This window comes from Rattus norvegicus, chromosome X (assembly GCF_036323735.1).
Source record: "Rattus norvegicus strain BN/NHsdMcwi chromosome X, GRCr8, whole genome shotgun sequence".
NCBI classification, from domain to species: Eukaryota; Metazoa; Chordata; class Mammalia; order Rodentia; family Muridae; genus Rattus; species Rattus norvegicus.
The window spans coordinates 72,419,941-72,440,511 of NC_086039.1; the positions used below are offsets into that span (position 1 = coordinate 72,419,941).

At 40.4% G+C, this 20,571-nt stretch overlaps 1 protein-coding gene across 1 annotated transcript in view; it reads left to right on the forward strand.

The window, feature by feature from the left end:
* Window positions 1–7,910: 7,910 nt before the first annotated feature.
* The window catches only part of Chic1 (cysteine-rich hydrophobic domain 1), a 44,074-nt gene continuing 31,413 nt past the window's right edge, over window positions 7,911–20,571 (forward strand). The window contains exons 1-2 of the mRNA NM_001401184.1: window positions 7,911–8,294; window positions 17,804–17,858. Of these exons, the coding sequence (NP_001388113.1) occupies window positions 7,993–8,294; window positions 17,804–17,858 (357 nt within the window). The 5' untranslated portion in view covers window positions 7,911–7,992. The remainder of the gene's footprint in view (window positions 8,295–17,803; window positions 17,859–20,571) is intronic.

Consider the following 20,571-nt stretch of genomic DNA (forward strand, 5'->3'; position numbering starts at 1 on the left):
CAGAGAAACCCACTTGTGAGGATACAGAGAAAGCAGCCATTTGTAAAACAGAGTCCTTGGAATAAAGGAAACCAGGAGGTAGTGGTGGTTCATGCCTTTAATCCTAGTGGTTGGGAGGCAGAGGCAGGCAGATGTCTTGTGAGTTCAAGACCAGCCTGGTTTACATAGTCAGTTCCAGGACAGCCAGAACTACATAGTGAGATCCTGTCTCAAACAACAACAACAAACTACACACACACACACACACACACACACACACACACACACACACAAAGGAGCAGACAAGATGACTCCATGGACAAACGTGCTTGCTGCCAAGCTTGATGATCTAAGTTCGATCCCCAGGAAGGAGAGACCAACTCCTTCAAGTTATTCCCTGATCTCCACAAGCACGCTGTGGTGTGCTTAAGCACACACACACACACACACACACACACACACACACACACACACAGAGAGAGAGACAGAGAGAGAGACAGAGACACAGAGACACAGAGACAGACACAGAGAGAGAAGTGTATAATTTTCAAAATCAGAAAGTAAATGGGGGAAGGATGGGGAGGGGAAAATCCATAGAGAAGGGGAGGGGGAGGGGTTAGGGGGATGTTTGCCCGGAGACCGGGAAAGGGAATAACAATCGAAATGTAAATAAGAAATACCCAACTTAATAAAGATGAAAAAAACAAAGATTGGTTGCTTCTTAGAGAAAAAGGCATAGGTTTTTCTATGAGACCTGACAAATCTATTCCTGTGTATAACCCACAAGAAACTTGCAAATTCATGCTTATAAGTGCTTGTATGGAATACTAAAAGCAGCATTAGTCCCAGTAGTTGTATTGTTCCTGTTCTTATTCATAATAGGGAAAACAAAATGCAACCTAATAGCCACCAATTAATGAATGCAAACGAAATATGATTTACTCATAACCATAATTTTATTCAACCATTCAAAGAGCAACACACTAGCAAATTTTGTATCTTAAAAGCAATGTGTCACACAAAATAATCCCAACATAAAGACTGCATCCTGTGTTCTATTTCTATGAACTGTACAGGACAAACAAATCCACTGAAACACAGTGTAGATTACTGGTTGCCAGCTGCTGGAAGGAGAGGTGGAACGCGAATGGGCACTAATGGGGTGATAATCATGTTGTGGCATCAGACAGTGTTATGGTTTCAAACATTTGTGATTATACTAAACGATATTAAGCTGTGTGCTCTAAAATAAAATGATATTATATGTTTAAAAATTCAGTCACAGATTTCTATTTTAGGGAATTAAATACAAACAAAACCCATAATTTTGGACAGACATGGTTGTGAATGCCTTTAATCCCAGCACTCAGAAGATAGAAGCGTGCGGATCTCTGAGTTCAAGAGACCGCTTTCCATAGGAGCTCCAGGTGAGCCAGGCCTATGTAGTGAGCTATTGATCATATTCACCCCATTGCTCTCTGTTATTACCACAGAACCCCTTCTTCCCAAAACACCTCTGTTCTACTTTCATGCTTTGTGTGTGTTGTGTGTGTGTGTGTGTGTGTCTGTCTGTGTGTCTGTGTGTCTGTGTGTGTGACCTGCTGCTTTTAATTGGGCTGCTTTCATGAATGTGGGTGGGGCTTATCTACTTAAGCAAGGAAAACTTACTTGGGGCTACATCACTGAGGATTCCAATGCCCCTTCTTCACTGGGATTTCTTTTTTTTTTTTTTTAATCTTTATTAACTTGAGTATTTCTTATTTACATTTCGATTGTTATTCCCCTTCCTGGTTTCCAGGCAAACATCCCCCTAACTCCTCCCCCTCCCCTTCTATATGGGTGTTCCCCTCCCCACCCTCCCCTCATTACCACCCCCCCACTGGGATTTCTTATTGCCTCATCTCCCCCGGACTTGGGTTGAAGGAGCCAGAACCACAGCAATACTAGTTGGGAAAGATATAAATTCACTCCCAGCTCAGCATTTTCTAGCCAAAGAACCAGAAAAGGAACAACACAGCGACCTGGAAACCCTTTCGATGGTTGAGTACCTATATAGTAAGTGTTAACACCACAGAAAAGAACTCTAGCTCCGCCTTCATCTTCACAGCAAGGAGTTGCAAAACAACAACAAACTCAGGACTTCTCATGTCACTCAACTGTAAGGCACTTCTACTTTCAGGATTCGTGCAAGTGACATAAGCCCAAATGCTTATGTCATCCAGCAGCACCAAGTACCCCTGTTTGAGTGTTAATCAAGTCAATGGGGAAAGTGGACTTTCATCTCCAACAGGGTGACACATAATGGTACAGCATCTCACCTTTCCCTAAGGGAGCAGAGCCAGCAGGCTTCAGTCAAAAGACAAAGCTGAAAGAGAATCCAGGCTCTCATAAGGTAATATGAGAATACTCGCAATTACTTGAAAACAACTCATCAAACTCCACACAGGACTTGAATCCCAACACTCTGGAGGCAGAGGCATGTGGATCTCTGTGAGTCCTAGGCCAGCCTGGTCCACATAGCAAATTCCAGGCCAGCCAGAGCTACATAAACAGACTTTGTCTCAAGAAAAGAGAAAAGGGGCATTGGGGATTTAGCTCAGTGGTAGAGCACTTGCCTAGCAAGTGCAAGGCCCTGGGTTCGGTCCCCAGCTCCGAAAAAAAGAAAAGAGAAAAGGGAGGTAGAGGAGGAGCCTCAAATTAGGACAAATAAATCCACACCACACTACATAATAATTACATTTTCGAATATTAACAACAAAGAAAAATACTCAATGCATCCAGCAAATAAAATATCACTGACAACTCAAAAACAAGAGATTGTTCTTTAAGTAAACACCTGGATACGTGAAACAAGTAGCACAATCTTTTGCAAATGCTGAAATTGTCAGTCCAAAACTAAACACCCAGTAGTAAAAAGACACTTCGGGAATGAAAGTAAGATCGACATTTTGTCAGACCAGGAAAAGTAAGGTAAGTTATTGCCAATGAGCCTGAATAACAAGAACAAGGGTTGCAGAAGGAGTGGCAGTGTCTGGACACTTCTCCCAGGGTGTGCAGGGCCCTGGGTTCCATCCCCTAGCATGGTACGACACACACACACACACACACACACACACACACACACACACACACACACATACAGAGACAGAGAGACAGAGAGACAGAGACAGAGAAACAGAGAGGGAGGGAGGGGGGAAGAGGGAGAGAGAGAGAGAGAGAGAGAGAGAGAGAGAGAGAGAGAATGTGGAGCAAAGACTAAATAGGAAAGACAACAAAAATGTCAAATGTCTTAGAATATCAGTAACAAAGAAGAAACAGTAAGCAAAATTTTTAATAAAGACTTCTTTCCTATTTATAAATGGTGGTAGCAATTGAGTTGTTATAATAAGTCATTTAAAAGACAGAGAAGCTATGATCAAAAAATAAATAACCAGAGAATAACTCATGAGAATGTCAACTGATAGAGACACTGGTGGGGGGGGGGGGAATCATTCAACAGCTTTTTTAAGTTCAACACAATCTTTGTAAAACAAATTATTTTACTTTATCATTAACTGTGTGTGTGTGCAGATGTGTACATGTGTATGCAGAGGCTAGAGACATCTAATCTGCTGGAGCTGAACTTACAGGCTGTGCACTGCCCAAATAATGGGTGTTGGGAACCAAAGTCAGATCTTATACAAAGCGGTCAGTGCTCTTAACCTCTGAGCCATCTCTCCAGCCCCAAAGTTCAACAATCTTAAGTAAGGCTCAATGACCCAGTGAGGTGGGAGTGGGTGGGTGGGTGGGGGAGCACCCTCATAGAAGCAGGGGGAGGGGAGTGGATGGGGGTTTGTGGAGGGGAAACTGGGACAAGGGATAACATTTGAAATGTAAATAAATAAAATATCCAATAAAAACAGTAGATGGTGGGGGAGGGCGGCAATGGGGGGAGGATGGGGAGGGGAACACCGATAAGAAGGGGGAGGGGGAGGGGATGTTTGCCCAGAAACCGGGAAAGGGAATAACACTCGAAATGTATATAAGAAATACTCAAGTTAATAAAAAAAAAAAGTAGATGGCCCAGAATTCCACTTATACACATCTATTCAAGAAAAAGTTGAATCATGTTTTTACAGAGACATATGAATGTCCACAATAGTTATTTTCACAATAAACAAATAATGAAAGGAATCCTAATGTCATTACCAGGTGAGTGGATAAGGCAAACAAGATTTACTGCAACAATAAAATACCATTTATCCATAAAAAGGAATGAAGCCCCAATAAATGACACAATATGATGACCCTCGAAAACAAACTAAGCAAAAGTTGTCAGAACCAATGTATTTTATAATTTATTTGAAAATCCCTGCTAAAGAAATACTAACAACACAGACGGATTGTTGCATAGGATTGGGGATGAGGATTGGGGCAGGGGCTATTGAAAAATGAGGCAATGGAAATATTCTAAAATTAGTTTCTGATGATGACTGCACAATTCTGTAATTGACTAACATCACTAAAGCACATACTTTAACAAATAAACCACGCTGTCTTTTAAAAATCCTCTCAGACCATTAAACCCGAGATGTTGTGCCTCAGTCAGCCATCTATTAGCTGAGAGAGTGACCCTCATGACCTCCTTAGCACATTAGGTAAACAAAACCTTTTCCACCTGCTTTCCTCTCTATCCACTCCCCAATTTACTCTCCTAAAAGCTAACTTATCATTTAAAAACCATCATGCTTCATGTGTTCACTGACAGTGGATACACAAAACCTGTTTTTCTCTGCTTTCCCAATCCAAAACCCGGCCTGTCGCCCAGCAGAACTGATTACCTTTGTAACCACAGATGCTTCTTCAGCACAATGTACACGCAGGAAAGCAGATGAGCTGATTTCACTGTGCTTGCACCCTTGGCCAAATGGAGCACTCCCCTAAACTACCCTGTCCTTTTGACTCCTGACTAAATGTCAGCAGCCTCTTTCCAAATTATTTAGTTTGTTTTGCTTTGTTTGAAATAGTGTCTCAGTGTCCCAGACTGACCTCCTGCTTACTATGTAGCCAAGGATGAACTGGAACTTCTGATCTTCCTGCCTCTTGCCTCCTCCTCCTCCTCCCTGCCTCTGGGTTTACAAATGTGTGCCACCGTTCCCAGTTTATGCTGTGCTGGAGATTAGGACTGGGGTTTTCCTACATGATCAGCAAGCGCTCTACCAACTGAATTACATCTCAAGACTCTCCGCTTTGCAACTTACAGTAGCATTTCCCCTACCCCTCTTCTCCTTCTTCCTTTCAGTCTCCCCTAGCCACAATACCTCCAATGTCTTTTTGCATTCATCACAAAATCCAGCTCTTACTCCTTTTCCCTTTCTGTCAAATATTCCTCCCTAGACTAAGTTTGAGTGATTAAAAAGCAAAAGTTACCTCTGGAGCGGTAATCAACTAAATAGTATTCCCTCTAGATATTGATACACTGGACTCTTTCTTTATACTAAGATATTTGGGAAATATTTAACCTCCTCTGTGATTTTATTTTGCTTGTTAAAAAGAACAGGCACAGAATATTAAATTTGATCTCAGATCTAAGGTCATTCACCCTTGTTGATATGTTTCATAGCGCCAGGAAAACCAACTATTATTACACAGTATTTTAAGATTTTATCTTTTATACTAATATCTGGCTAAAGAAAAGCTCTTTATGCAACAAACGCTACATTTGCTCCATATAGATAATGTTACATCTTACTTTTCAATTCCAAAATAGCTAAACTATTGAATATAATAGAAAGTTTTAATATTAATAACCCCAATTCCTTGATATTTTGAACAATCTCTCTTATAACAGATTACTCCCTTCCTCACATGTCTAAATATTTTGCTTATTACCACTATGCTGCTGATACAAGGTTCATTCTAAATTCCAGGCTCTGTCAATTTTCCCAGTCATACCATCTAATCAGAATGGACGCTCTACTGCAGCAGGAGAAGAGAAGCCACTGCCAGATGTGAACCAGCTTGTGCATTACCTAGAAACTCAAAATAGGTGATCTCTGTATTTTAGCAATGTAGAGACGAGGTAGAATGTTTGGATGGGGAAAAAAATGGAGAACAAGTCACTATAGACCTAAATGAATTGTTTAAATTTTCTGGTATTTGACTCTTCGTCTTTTTTAGTGATTTTTTTTAACTTCACGTATATTGGTGTTTTGCTTACAGGTATGTCTACGTAAGGGTGTAAGATCCCTGGAGGAACTCGAGTTACAGACACTTGTGAGCTGGCATGTGGGTACTGGGAATTGAACCAGGGATCCCTGGAAGAGCTGGTGCTTTTAACTGCTGAGCCTTATCTTCAGCCCAACAGTTCCTCATCTGTAAAAGACATAAAAAGATGCCTACCTCGCACGAGTGTTTGAATGACATGAGCTGTGGTATTTGAGAGAATATAGTCTGGAGTCTATAAAACAGGTGATGTTAACTAATGTGCCTCTAAATTGGCATGCCCTCAACACTCCCCAGCTCCTCGTGTCCAAACTCCAATCTCTATCTCTCTCCTCCCTCCCTCCCTTCCTCCCTGCCTTGGCCTTTCTCTGTCTCTGCCCCTCTGTCTGTCTCTGTCTCTGTCTGTCTCTGTCTCTGTCTCTGTCTCTCTGTCTCTGTCTCTCTGTCTCTGTCTCTCTGCCTCTCTCTGTCTTTGTCTCTCTGTCTCTGTCTGTCTCTGTCTCTCTGTCTCTCTGCCTCTCTGTCTCTGTCTCTCTGTCTCTGCCTCTCTGTCTCTCTCTGTCTTTGTCTGTCTCTGTCTCTCTCTGTCTTTGTCTATCTCTCTGTATCTGTCTGTCTCTGTCTCTCTGTCTCTGTCTCTCTGTCTCTGCCTCTCTGTCTCTGTCTTTGTCTGTCTCTCTGTCTCTGTCTTCTGTCTCTGTACCTCTGTCTCTGCCTCTCTGGCTTTGCCTGGCTCTCTCTCTCTCTCTCTCTCTCTCTCTCTCTCTCTCTCTCTCTTTCTCTCTCCCCCCAGACAGGGTTTCTCTGTAACTCTAACGTCCTAGAACGAGCTCTGTAGACTAGGCTAGCTTTACTCAAAAGATTCTCCTGCTTCTGCCTCCCAAGTGCTGGATTTAGAGATGTGTGCCACTATGTTAGTGTCAAATCACTCATTGCAAACCTGTGCATCCTTATTCATAAGACCCAACCAAAATGCACCACCTCACCAAGCCTTTCCAAACAACTTTAGGCACCATGGCTGTTTGTTTAAAAGAACAGGGCTTTGGGAGTCAGAAGAGACTCCAGATTTAAAGGCTCATCTGTCATTTACTATTTCCATGTCCTTGGACAAATTATTTGTTCTCTTTGTATCTAGATTGGCCTTGTGTGATGTGAGGCTCAATGTGGTACACCTCTCATAGGATTGTGGGGAGATTAAATGAGATAAGTACACAGAGCATTTAACACGGTCTGTGATGCTTAGCAAGTCCGCAAAGTATCATTTAGCATAAGAAATTAATAGAAAGTTTCCTCTTTTGAAAAATGTTTACCCTTTTCTCAGAATTGAACAATCTCTGCCTAAGAGATTGACATATGCATACCTTCGGATATTTTGGGCAATGTCCTAAACTCGCTTTTATAGAATTTGCTTTCCCTCAACTGTCTGCATAGAGGCAAATATATCCCGCATTAATTAACAGACACTAAAACTAGAACGTATGTCCCCTGTGTACAAGAGACTGACGTCCGAAACGCAGAAACGCAGTATGAAGATCAGCACCCGCAGACCGGACCTCGAGAATTCCCTGGAGTTCACCTCTACCGGCCCCCTCCCCTTGGAGGCGCGCAAGCGTACACCGAATTTACTCCCTGGTCCCTCGTGCCCCCGCCTCCAACCCCCGCGCTGTCTACCCAACACGCAGGCGCGTCTCCTCAAGCGCTTTCCCCGCCCCCTCCTCTTTCTCTTCAGTCCGTTCCCCCTCCTCTCCCAGCAGCTCCGCAGGTTCAAACTCTTCTCCCGGAGAGTGGCGGCGATCGCGCGGTCACGTGATGAGCATCCTGCTGCCCAACATGGCGGAGTTCGACACCATCTCGGAATTGGAGGAAGAAGAAGAGGCAGCAACATCGTCCTCGTCTCCGTCGTCGTCGTCGTCGTCGTCGTCGTCCGTATCTGGGCCCGATGAGGACGAGGAAGATGAGGAGGAGGAAGACGAGGAGGAGGAAGACGAGGAAGACGAGGAAGAAGAAGAGGAGGAGGAGGTGCCGCCCCCGCCTCGGGTAGTGAGCGAGGAGAATCTGCGGAGATATGCCCCAGACCCTGTGTTGGTGCGCGGCGCCGGCCACATCACTGTGTAAGCAATTGGGATCGGGGTCTTGCAGAGGCTGAAATTTGACGACAGACTAATGAGAAGGGCATTGAGGGGCCTGCGGAATGGGGGAGGGCTGACTAAAACGTAGTGTTAGCAAAGGGCACCTGGTCTAAATGGCAAAAGCGCAGGTTGAATAGATGTCGTGTAAAAGGGGAGGGGGGGCGGATAACGCTGCATCGACCCGGAGGAAAGAGTGAGTGTAGACATGGAGTTGTGGGGTAGAAAGCCAGAGACATTGGAGTAGGGGCGATCTGCTCATTCGTGTGTTGGCAAGTGAATAGTCTATAAACTGCAGGATGCACTGGGCTTCTCTGCTGCCAAGATTGATGGCTAGTGGAAAACGGCGTCTGCTGTGACAGGTGACAAGATCTAGGTTTGGGTTCTTCAAAAACAAAAATATGTGATGCATTTTGTGGATAATATAAGTATTCATCCACCCACATATTTATCCATCCATTCTCCTACCTAATGCTTACATGAATGAATATCGTCATCCTTTCTCTGTTGAACGCACTACTCTGACGTTCCTTTAATATCACGTCCTTAGAGGTTCAGGTTAATAGGAATCTATGCAAAGTAGAAAGAGCTATGGATATAGAGTGAGAGATCTTGGTTGATAATCTCAATCTTTCTTCTTACTGGCCCTGTGACCTTGGTCAGTTGATTCTTACTTCCAGGCCTTGGGTTCCTCATCTCCAAAATGAAGGGATTTGAGTGCGTGATGTCCAAGCCTCCCCATTTTTTTTTAATTTAAGATGTCTACAGGGGATCATGTATGTCCAGACATTAAATATATGAATATTAAGTATATAGAAATTAGCCCTTGATGAATTGAGGATAATTTCTTTAAAACTCAACCAGGATGGCTTCTTTTACATTGAATCCTATATCATATTTGAGAAAATAAAGTGTGCACAGTTGCACAGTAAAATTGATCACTGGGCTTTGAAGAGTGCTATATCATTTTTATTTGCTTGGATGGCACATACTAGAAATTTTGAATATGGTGTCGTATTCATACTCTTGACTGTGGTGTCTTTTACTGCCTTTTCAAAATACATTTGCTCCTTCCTGTCAAGTCAGGCTATCTCTAGTTTTTATCATGGCTCACATAGTCCCTTTGACTCAACTGAGTGCTTGCATGAAATCATACAGTATGTTCCAACTCCTCCATCATGTTATCTTTTCATTTTAACATGTTAACTCTTTTGACTGCAATACACTTTTTAAATCATTGATGCATATATTACCAAATATTTGTCAATTGTGACAAACAGGCTTTGGAGGAGACTTTTAGGCCTTATTCTGTATTAATTAATTGGAAGACAGTTTGGGGTTTTTTTTGTTTTGTTTTGTTTTTGTTTTTGTTTTGCAGTCCAAGATGTTTTGCAGATAGCCTGTAATGTTCAGGCGCCAACTTCCTGCACCGTTTTTCTTCCATTCCTTTTGTCACTAGGGAGAGCATCATTCAAACGAATTATGATTCTTGTATCCAGGCTTCTTTTGTTGTTATTTTGTTTTGTTTTTAATTCCATGAACTTGTAAAACACCATCATGCCTACTACACTTGCTGCCTCATTTTCCAGGCTTCTTTTATGCAGATCAATTTCCATGACCAAACAGAGAAAAGGTATTTTCTATACTGACCCACAATTTTATCTTCCAACTTCCCCCCATTATTTTCTACAATTCACGAAGTGAGTACATAGCAAGGAAGCATAATTTAAATTCTTTAAAACTTCCTTGTGGCTCCATTCTATTGTCAACACAATCAGTTTCCTTTTTTCATTTAAAACAGAACACTTAGATTTGCCCTGGTTAGCCCCTTATAGGTATAATTTCCTGCTATCACCCCCCACACACACACACACATACACAGTTTTAAAATTCTGGAGTTAGATGTAAAGGGATAGCTCCAATAGTATCCTGATATTATTTGAAGAAAACTCTGAAAAGCATAAGCCAGTACTTAAATCACTAAACATGAAAATTGTTTAGCTTTATTGTGCACATTTTCTCATTTAGAAAGAACATTTGATGCTAAATATCTAACCTTCTAAGAAGATTAAATGTTTAGAAGCCAGACATGGTGGTTCATGACTGTGATAGCATCATTTGGTAGATTAAAACAGGGAGAGTGCCATGAGTTCAAGACCAACGTGGATCACACGAGTTCTAGGCCAGCATGGGCTACATAGTGAAACCCTGTTGTTAATAAAATGTTTGTTTGGTATCAGAGACGTGAACTATAATAACAGAACCTTCCATCTGTCAAATGAAGCAAAATACTTAATAATCTTAATCTGATACATCTAAAATATCAATTTTTGTTTCATTTTTTCTGACATAGGCATGTGTAGATACATCTAAAATATCAATTTTTGTTTCATTTTTTCTGACATAGGCATGTGTAGATTGCTCTAAACTATATGCTATATTGGTTTTCTTGGGTTTTGTGGTGACAAAACTCAAACTACAGCATTGTGCATCCAGGCAAATGCTGTATCACTGAGCTACAACCCTGGCCCTGTACCAATGTGAGTGAACTAGTTTTTCTTCTCCTGGATACTGGCCTTTTTCTATTCTCTGTTCAGTCTTCATCTATAGAAGATTGGCTTCTATTCAAAGTTAAAAATTTGAGAGGTGTCACCATCAGCTGGTTCTTTTTTTAAAAGAGGGAAGTATTTTGTAGCTTTTTACTATGATTAAGAGATAAATATTTAAGAAAATAGATATGTTTAACCTGATTCTAACTCAATATATCTTATGCTCAACCTTTTTGCTCCCCAAATGGGTTGTACTTCTAGTTGCCACATTTGTTGTGGTAACACCAAAAGTCTACTCTCCCAGGGTAATATTTGAAATGTTTGAATCATTTGACTCTTCTCCTTGAATTGCCCCATGTCCAGTTTTCCCAGAATTGTATCATTATATATTTGGAAATTTGTTTAGATTTTTCATTTTCTCTATTCCCATTTGGCAATACTCTTGCTTGAGTTGTCATCTTCCCCTTCTTGAATTACAGGCACAGTCTGCTGCCTCTCCCCACTTCATTGTGCATGCTTGTGCCAAATTAATTTTCTTAAAATTCCATTTAATCATGTCATATACTGCTGCAACCTGCATTGGCTCTTTATTAGATATGACTTCTCCCAACATTGCAATTCAAGGAGTTCCTTACCCAAAACTCATCTCTTCTGCTTTTCATACCCTTCTCTTCTACCCTCCTCGCAAGGTCTTGTTCTCTAAGTTAGCCCCATGCTCCAATAGTGCCTCTCTATTTGATTCTCCCTAGAATCTAGAGTCTAGATTGTAATTATATTCAATTCTTCTATGACAAAAACCTTTGATACCCATATCCCTTTTAGCTGCTATCTAATCTCACTTTGCCAAATTTCTTTTTTTTTAAGATTTAATCATTTATTATATATAAGTACACTGTAGCTGTCTTCAGACACACCAGAAGAGGACATCAGATCTCTTTACAGATGGTTGTGAGCCACCATGTGGTTGCTGGGAATTGAACTCATGACCTCTGGAAGAGCAGTCGGGTGCTCTTAACCGCTGAGCCATCTCTCCAGCCCGCCAAATTTCTTAAAAGTACATATATGTGCCATATTTACTTTCTTTCGCCTGAGTTCTGCCACCTTACCTGTGAAGAATCTGACCTCCATTGAGATCCCCAGGATCAGACACTGGTGTATAGTTTTATAATGAAGTGCTTGCCTGGTGTATATTTTTCATTCACAGTCTTCTTCCTGTCTTGCTTCTTAAATACAAGTTATCCTCTCAATTTTGTGCTTAGCTCTCTAGTCTTATTGTCTACACATCTCTTCTGCTTCTTCTGGTCTAGTAATCCAGTGTTTCCAAATATGTATGTCTGTACCAGACAGTGCTCAGGCTTTAACCTGGCCTGTTTCACTTTCAAATGTACCTTAGCGTTCTGTAGTCTCCATTTCAGTTGAGTGTACCTCCTGTTACCTCCCTTTTCTTCCCACCTTTCCCAAAGTGAAGCATCAAAAAATGATTATAGGACTTAAAAGTTGCTTGTTTTCTTCTCTAGTGCCTGATTCGGGTCTCTTTTCACCCTAACTAGTTGTCTTGCCTCTATCCTTGTCAGTCTGGTAGCTATGCTTCAGCCTGTTGCTTGATTAAAACACCAGAAGTATAGATCTAACTGAATTGCTCTCCTGCTTAAGATTAGTCTAGTTTCTCCTGCATTATCAGGATAGAGTCCAGGCTCTGGAATATGGCATACAGAACTGAATCTAACCTGTCTCCCTCATCTCCTTCTATTTCCTTTGCTGCTTGTATGCTACTCATCATAGTCTGCTATTTCTTTTTTTTTCTTTTTCTTTTTTCTTTTCTTTTTCTTTTTCTTTTTTCTTTTTTTCAGAGCTGGGGACCGAACCCAGGGCCTTGCGCTCGCTAGGCAAGCGCTCTACCGCTGAGCTAAATCCCCAACCCCAGTCTGCTATTTCTTATCTTATGTGTCTGTTCAAGCTAGTGCCTCCATTTTAAATGCCAGTCCACACCTCCCCTCACCCTAACTATCCAAATGTCACCATTTTCTGTCAGTCTTCTTTGCCCTTGCTAAATTATAAGCAACAGCAGCAAGAACAATCTTTCATTCCCATGAATCTTCAGTACCTATCATAATCCCTGTTTAAGTACATTTTTGTGATAGTCTATGTCTGTTGGGGTACAGACTTATCACAGGCCGTCAGCAAATGCTAGTTTGTTGACTCATACTGTGAAGAGGACTTCCATAGCTGTGATAGTAACCTAATCCTAGTGAGGAGGGATCATCGCACCACCATCCCTCTCTAAAGCTCTGTTAAGCTTTCCCGAGAGCTCCAGTTTACTTGTATCATCTTTGTGATTTGGCCTCCTGGTTATTTTAATGAAATATAAATTTTAACATGAAATTAATTATAATTTCCTGAGAAGCAAAGTAAAGCCAGGATGTGGTGGTGTACACCTTTAATCCCGGCACTGGAGGCAAAGGCAAGTGTTTATCACTGTGAATTAGAAGCCAGCCTGGTCTATATAGTGAGACCCTGTCAAAAAAAAAAGTATTACTAAATTAACTCCCACAGGTGTTTGAGACTAGCAACAAAATGATGAATAGCACTTGCAAGTATGAAATGTTTCAGAAATGCTGTTTATATGACTTATACTTTTCTTCTTTTTTTAGGATAAATACCGGGGCATGGTGTATTGAAATACAGAAAACATACATCTGATGAGATTTTTCCCCCTTGTGTTTTTAAATATGACCACACTCTTATTATTTAAAATGTGTGTACATCTGTCCGCCCTTGCTAAAGTACCTGGATAGAAGTTAGTTGAGGGGGTTGGGGACTTAGCTCAGTGGTAGAGCACTTGCCTAGCAAGCGCAAGGCCCTGGGTTTGGTCCCCAGCTCCGGAAAAAAGAAAAAAGAAAAAAAAAAGAAGTTAGTTGAGATAATTGCTGGATTACCAGGTTTTAGGGAGTCTCATTAGATATAGAACCAAAACAGATGGTTAAATTTACAAGCAGTACCTTTGTAAACAAAGTTACAGACATTTCTCGGACTAGAGAATGTCATACAATTTTGTTACCTGTCATTGAGAGATTACAGTGACTTATTGATATTCTGAGAGAGAGAGGCCTTGAGTAGTATGAGCAAGGCCCTGGTTCAGTCCCCAACACTGAAAACAATCAGGTAACAATTTACAAGGCTTTAAGCCATTGTGTAGTCTGGTAAGAAAGATTAAGGAGATCTAAGAATCTAAAAACAAACAAAACAAAACAGAAAAACCTCTGTGTTGTAGGGTATAATTTTCCTTAGTACAGTAGAGTTCACTACATGTACTTTAGAATCAGTATTATTAAGTACATAGTTTTCTAGCAAAATTGTGGTTCTTGTTACAAGACTTTGTATGTACTGGTTCTTAACCTGAGCACATGAGCGTTCACTCATCCAAGGTTCAAATGGTTGAAAATAGTCATCTTCACAAGCATGGAAAGCAAGTGATGTAGGAAGGCAGGGTAAAGTAATGAAAGGATCCACCCTTCTTTGCCTCTATTTCCTACCATTCAAAGAATCGTTCCAAGAAATTAAAATGTAAGGGCATTGAAAACACTTAAAGAGAATTCAATCATTGACAACCACCAGCTTGGTCAACTTCAAACACATAATAGACTCTATATTTAATAACATCAATAAAATGACTTTATGAATAGTTCCCAAGTGCCTCTTTGTCTAACGCTGAAGACTGCCACATCTTGGCTAAGAGTAATGAATAGATAGATGCATTTGTGTAACTTCTGTGTAGCCATAGTTCGTAATTTCATAGTTTGCTTATGAAACGGAGAAAAGGTGTTCATTCACCAGAAGCTATTTCAATATTTGTGGCTACTAAGTGAAATCTTCCGAATTAAGGTTATTGGAAGTCAGCACTCTTTTTATGTCCCCACTGTTAATGAAGGGAATTGAAAAAGAAACCCCTGAGAAGTGAGAAGAGGATGGCTATTCCTTGTTAGCCAGCATTATGACAGTAATGGGCCTGGTTTGCTTTTCAGTGTGCTTTGTTGTTTGATTTTTGAGATGGATTGTTGACATATTATCCGGATTGACCTTGAACTCACTATGTAGCCCAGGCTGGCCTTGAACTCACTATCCTCTTGCCTCATCCTGGGATTATAGGAATGTGCTTCTATGCCAGCTTCTTTATATTTTATGACATAGATAATCAGTTCACACTATGCTTACAGGCTTTGCACACATCCAACCATTTGCAGATCAAAGATACCTGGGAAAATCACCATCTACATTGACCATGCATGGACTTTCTCTTATCGTTATCTTTCTGTTATTTTTTTTTAAGATTTATTTATTTTATTTATATCAGTACACTGTAGTTGTCTTCAGACACACTGGAAGAGGGCATCAGATCTCATTACAGATGGTTGTGAGCCACCATGTGAATTTGAACTCAGGACCTCTGGAAGAGCAGTCAGTGCTCTTAACCACTGAGCCATCTCTCCAGCCCATCTTCCTGTTGTCTTAACAACACGGTATAGCAATGATTTGCATAGCAGTTGTATTAGCTACTACTAGGATGATTTAAAGACTACGGAAGGATGTATATGGGTTACATGCAAATACTATGCCATTTTAATCTAAGGAACTGGGAGCTGCAGAGATGGCTCAGCAGTCAGGAGCACTTGTTGCTCTTACAGAGGACTTTTCCCTAGTACTGTACAGTTCACTACATGTATTTCAGGAAGTAGTGATTCAGAGGGAAGTTCACAACCAGCTCCCAGTACTCAAATGGATGCTTATAACCATCAGTAACTCCAGTTCTAGGAGATATGAATCCTTCTCTGACCTGCAAGGGCATTAGGCATGCACATGGCACACAGCATACATGCAGGCAAAATATATGTATAATAAAATCAAATAACTATAAAAATTTCATTAAAAATTAACATAAGGGACTTAAGTATCCAGGGATTTTGATATCCAAGGTCTGGTTCAGAACCAGTCACCCACAGACACTAATAGATGTCTATATGCTGCTCATTAAAGGAGATTTTTAAAAAGTAAAAATAAGCTGGGCGGGGGTGATGTATGCCTTTAATCCCAGTACTTTTAAAAAATCCTTTTCCCAGGGGCTGGAGAAATGGCTCAGCGGTTAAGAGCACTGACTGCTCTTCCAGAGGTCCTGAGTTCAATTCTCATCAACCACATGGTGGCTCAAAACCATCTGTAATGGGATCTGATGCCTTCTTCTGTCATGCACGCATACATGCAAATAGAGCACTCATATAAATAAATAAGTAAAAATAAATTAATTCTTTTCCCATTAATGTAAACAAACTTTGGAATTATACTTTGATGAGTGTGACCAGATTCTCTTCAGACAATTAAAAGATCTTTTTTTTTCTTTTTTTTCTTTTTTTTTTTGTATTAACTTGAGTATTTCTTATATACATTTCGAGTGTTATTCCCTTTCCCGGTTTCCGGGCAAACATCCCCCTCCCCCCTCCCCTTTCTTATCGGTGTTCCCCTCCCCATCCTCCCCCCATTGCCGCCCTCCCCCCAACAGTCTAGTTCACTGGGGGTTAAAAGATCTTTTTAAATACCTTTCATTTGCTTAGCTGTTCTGAAAAAAGAGATGCCTGACCTCTAAGGTTTTCTCATCCAGTATGTTTGTTCACTATGATATGTAATAAAGTCAAAAGGAATTGTATAGACCTTTGCTCGTCTGCTAATTGAGTAGGAATGCCTTAGGTCATTTTCTGAATGTCAGACAATTGCATATCAGAATAAGTAAGAATTTTATGTCAGGGGGCTGGAGAGATGGCTCAGAGGTTAAGAGCACTGGCTGCTCTTCAGAGGTTAAGCACCCACATGGTGGCTCACAACCATCTGTCATGGGATCTGATGCCCTCTTCTGGTGTGTCTGAAGACAGCTACAGTGTACTCATATATATAATAAATAAATAAAATATTTTAAAAAAAGAATTCTATGTCAGTGGATGATAGGTGAGCGAGAGCCAAAGTTAACTAGCATTGAGAACACCATGAATGCAGTAGCAAGGGACAGACACCAATCACTCCTACTTTCCCAGGCTCCACACTATGCTAAGTAACTGTAGGACTTCAAACTATTAAGGGCCTCCAAGAAAAGTGCCGTTATCCTTGTTCGGGGGACAAGGAAACTGGCATTCGTGGTGGCACATGCTTTTAATCCTAGCGCTCAGAAACAATTTAAAAGTCAATTAACTAAATAAATTGCCTAAAATCAAATTCCCATCTGGTTAAGAGTGAAAACTACAAATTAATAATAGTTACTATTCTTTTTTAATGTAAGTAAAAATGAATCCTCTTCCAAAATATAAATGTATATTAAAAATGGAAAAGGAAGTATATTTTTACTTTCCATGGTTTTTGTTTTGTTTGTTTTGTTGTTTGTTGGTTTGTTTTTTTTAAGACAGGGTCTCTGTGTAACCCTTGCTGTCCTGTAATTCCCTCTGTAAACCAGGGTGGCTTCGAACTCAAAGAGTTCCACCTGTCTCTGCCTTCCGAGTGCTGGGATTAAACACCAAGTGCGCTACCACTCCCGAGCTTTTTGTTTGTTTGGTTTTGGTTTTGGGTCTTTCAAGACAGGGTTTCTCTGTGTTACCCTGGCCATCCTAGAACTCGTTGTGTAGACCAGTCTGGTCTTGAACTCAAAGATCTGCATGTAAAGTTTTATTCAGAAAATATCTGTTAGATTTAATGGATCTTTTTTAATTTAATATTATTTTTAGGACTTAGGTATAGGTTTTTAATTCGTTAAGTTTTCTTTTAACTGTCACACACATCATATAGTTGTGAATATTTAGGACACAATTATTTAAATCTGAAAAAGAAAAGAAAACCTCATGGATTTATAACTTCTGAGAAAGGGTTAAATATGCTGAATAGAATAGATTTTGTTCTGTCTTTGTTTTTAAGGTTTGGATTGAGCAACAAGTTTGATACAGAATTTCCGTCAGTTCTGACAGGGAAGGTAAGTGGGCTTGCTTTGAATTTTCCAATTCTAATGCACTGTGTTATGGTTTATTCAATGTTATGACAAATGCTTTGACTCACTGGTAATGAAGCCAAATAACAGGAGGCCTCCCTACTTGGAAGCTGTGTGCACAGTGACTAAATGGTGTTTCCATGACTACCAGCCTCTGGCCAGCTATTTTGTCTGTTCTTCCTTAATGTCAGCCATTGTTTATTTACCTGCTCAGCTTTTCCAGTGTTGGCCTTTTTTGTCCAGCACAGGTAGCTGTAATTGTCTTCATTTAGATCTATAATTTCCAATCTTTCATTGCCAAAGTAATCTTTTTAACTGGATCATTATTATTTTTTTAAAAGTGTTATATGGTATGCATCATTTATTATAAATAAAAAGCATGATATTTTTGTTAAATGTTTTTCTTCCTTTTAGACTGAGTTTATTATATTGGACTCACAGCAATAAGTAACTACCTTTCTATTTCTGGGTTTCTCTCTATTCAGTTGTATAGGCAAGCATTCATGCTCAAAATTCAGACTTCCCAGGACTCAAACCTAGATTAATGTACTGTGTGACGATTATAAATAATAGTGTACTATATGCTGAAAATTCACCAAATGAACAGATTTCAGGTTCTCTAAAAGAAATGATAAATAACTATGTAAGGAGCTCTGTTAACGTGCTTGACTATATAATTATGTCACTATGTGTGTATATGTATCATGTTGAGCTATTGCAATGGTATGGGTCTGTAAACCCAGCACTAGCACTCACGAGTTCCAGACTAGCCTGGGTTACATAGTTAGTTGTCTCAAAAAATAAACAAACAAAAAACACCAGCATGTTGTATACTTGAAATATTACCTTTTTATAAAGTACTGTATTTAGAACAGTTGTCTTACAGAAATGCTAACTTTCAGATTGGGAAGATGGCTCCATGGGCAAACAGTGCTTGTTACGCAAGCTTGAGAACCTGACTTCAGATGCCTAAGCCCCATAGAAATGCCAGGTACAAAGAGAGGCCACTGGGTAGTAAAGACAGACAGAACCTAGGAGACATGCTCTGGCTAGTTAGACTAGAAATAATGAGTTCTGGGTTCGGTGGGAGAACCTGCCTCAAAAACTAAGGTGCAGGGTGATCGAACTTCAAAGACCCCCGAAGTCCATCCCTGCCTCCACACTTGCACACAGAGGGGAGAGAGGCTCTCTTTGTGGAAATGATTGGCTTTGGTTTCTCATAGGTTCTGCCTCCCTCTCCTAATCAATGATTCAGAGTACTTCAAGTGCAGTAGCAGCTTAGACTTAGATGTGTCCTCTAAACACTAATAGTAAACATTCCCTTTAAATGTATAAAATTGGGGTTGGGGATGCTCAGTGGTAGAGCACTTGCCTAGCAAGCTCAAGGCCCTGAGTTCGGTCCCCAGCTCCGAAAAAAAGAAAAAAAATGTATAAAATTAAACATGGAAATATCTCTTCAATAATTGTATTAGTGAGAACATGGTAGATTTAGCACTAAAATTAAAGAAAAATGTAAAACGGGGTTGGGGATTTAGCTCGGTGGTAGAGCGCTTGCCTAGGAAGCGCAAGGCCCTGGGTTCAGTCCCCAGCTCCGAAAAAAAGAACCAAAAAAAAAAATGTAAAATAAAACATCTCCAATAGAGAATTTATTTCCATTTGCATTAATGCCATTGCGTGTTTTGTCTGGGAAATTGCATGCAGCTTGAACACTAACTTAAGTGTTTTTACATATTTAAAATTAGAGCTCTAGAAAATGAATATCTTCGAAACTGTCAGTAAATATAGCTCCCAGACATAAGCATTATCCATTTTTTTTTCCGGAGCTGGGGACCGAACCCAGGGTCCTGTGCTTCCTAGGCAAGCACTCTACCACTGAGCTAAATCCCCAACCCACATTATCCAATTTTTAATGAGCCGGTTTTTGTGCTGAAGTAATCTTTCAAATATCTTTGCACACCTCTTCATTCCTTTCCAAATTTTCTGCAAGTAAAAATTCCTTTGACCCAGAAGATGCTAGGATGTTTTTAAGTTGGAGTTGTAAGAATGGTAAGCTGCTTTTGATAACCCGCCATACAGCCTAGAGGATCTGGATGGAAGCTGTTCTTGTAAACATCCCTCCTTCCTCCTCCTCCTCCTCCTCTTCTTCCTCCTCTTCTTCCTCCTCCTCCTCCTCCTCCTCCTCCTCCTCCTCTTCCTCCTCCTCTTTTTAAATCTGTCTGCTTTTCTTTTTTAGAAACAGAGTTTTGTCATGTACCCCAGGCTGGCCTGGAACTCATTATGTAATACAAGCCAGCCTCAAACTTGTGGCAGTCCTCCTGCCTCAGCTCTCTAACTGTTCAATTACAAGCATGAATCACCATGGCTAAAACACGGATTCTTTTCAGGTGATTATTTTTATAGTATACATACATTCAAGTATATGTTATTTGCATTGTATGCATTTTCTCATGTATTGGGTAATACAGAAATGATAATACAACATTTTCTTAATATGTGTTTAACAATGAGAAAAACAGTACCAATGATTGTTGTGTTGCTGTGGATCAAGCCCAGTGCCTTGCTCACACTAAGCATGTGTTCTACGGCTGAGCATTATTTCTAGTTCCTGAAGATTCGACTTTTAAAGTTACATGTTTATCACACATGGTATGCACTCATTGATAAGTGGCTATTAGCCCAAATGCTTGAATTACCCTAG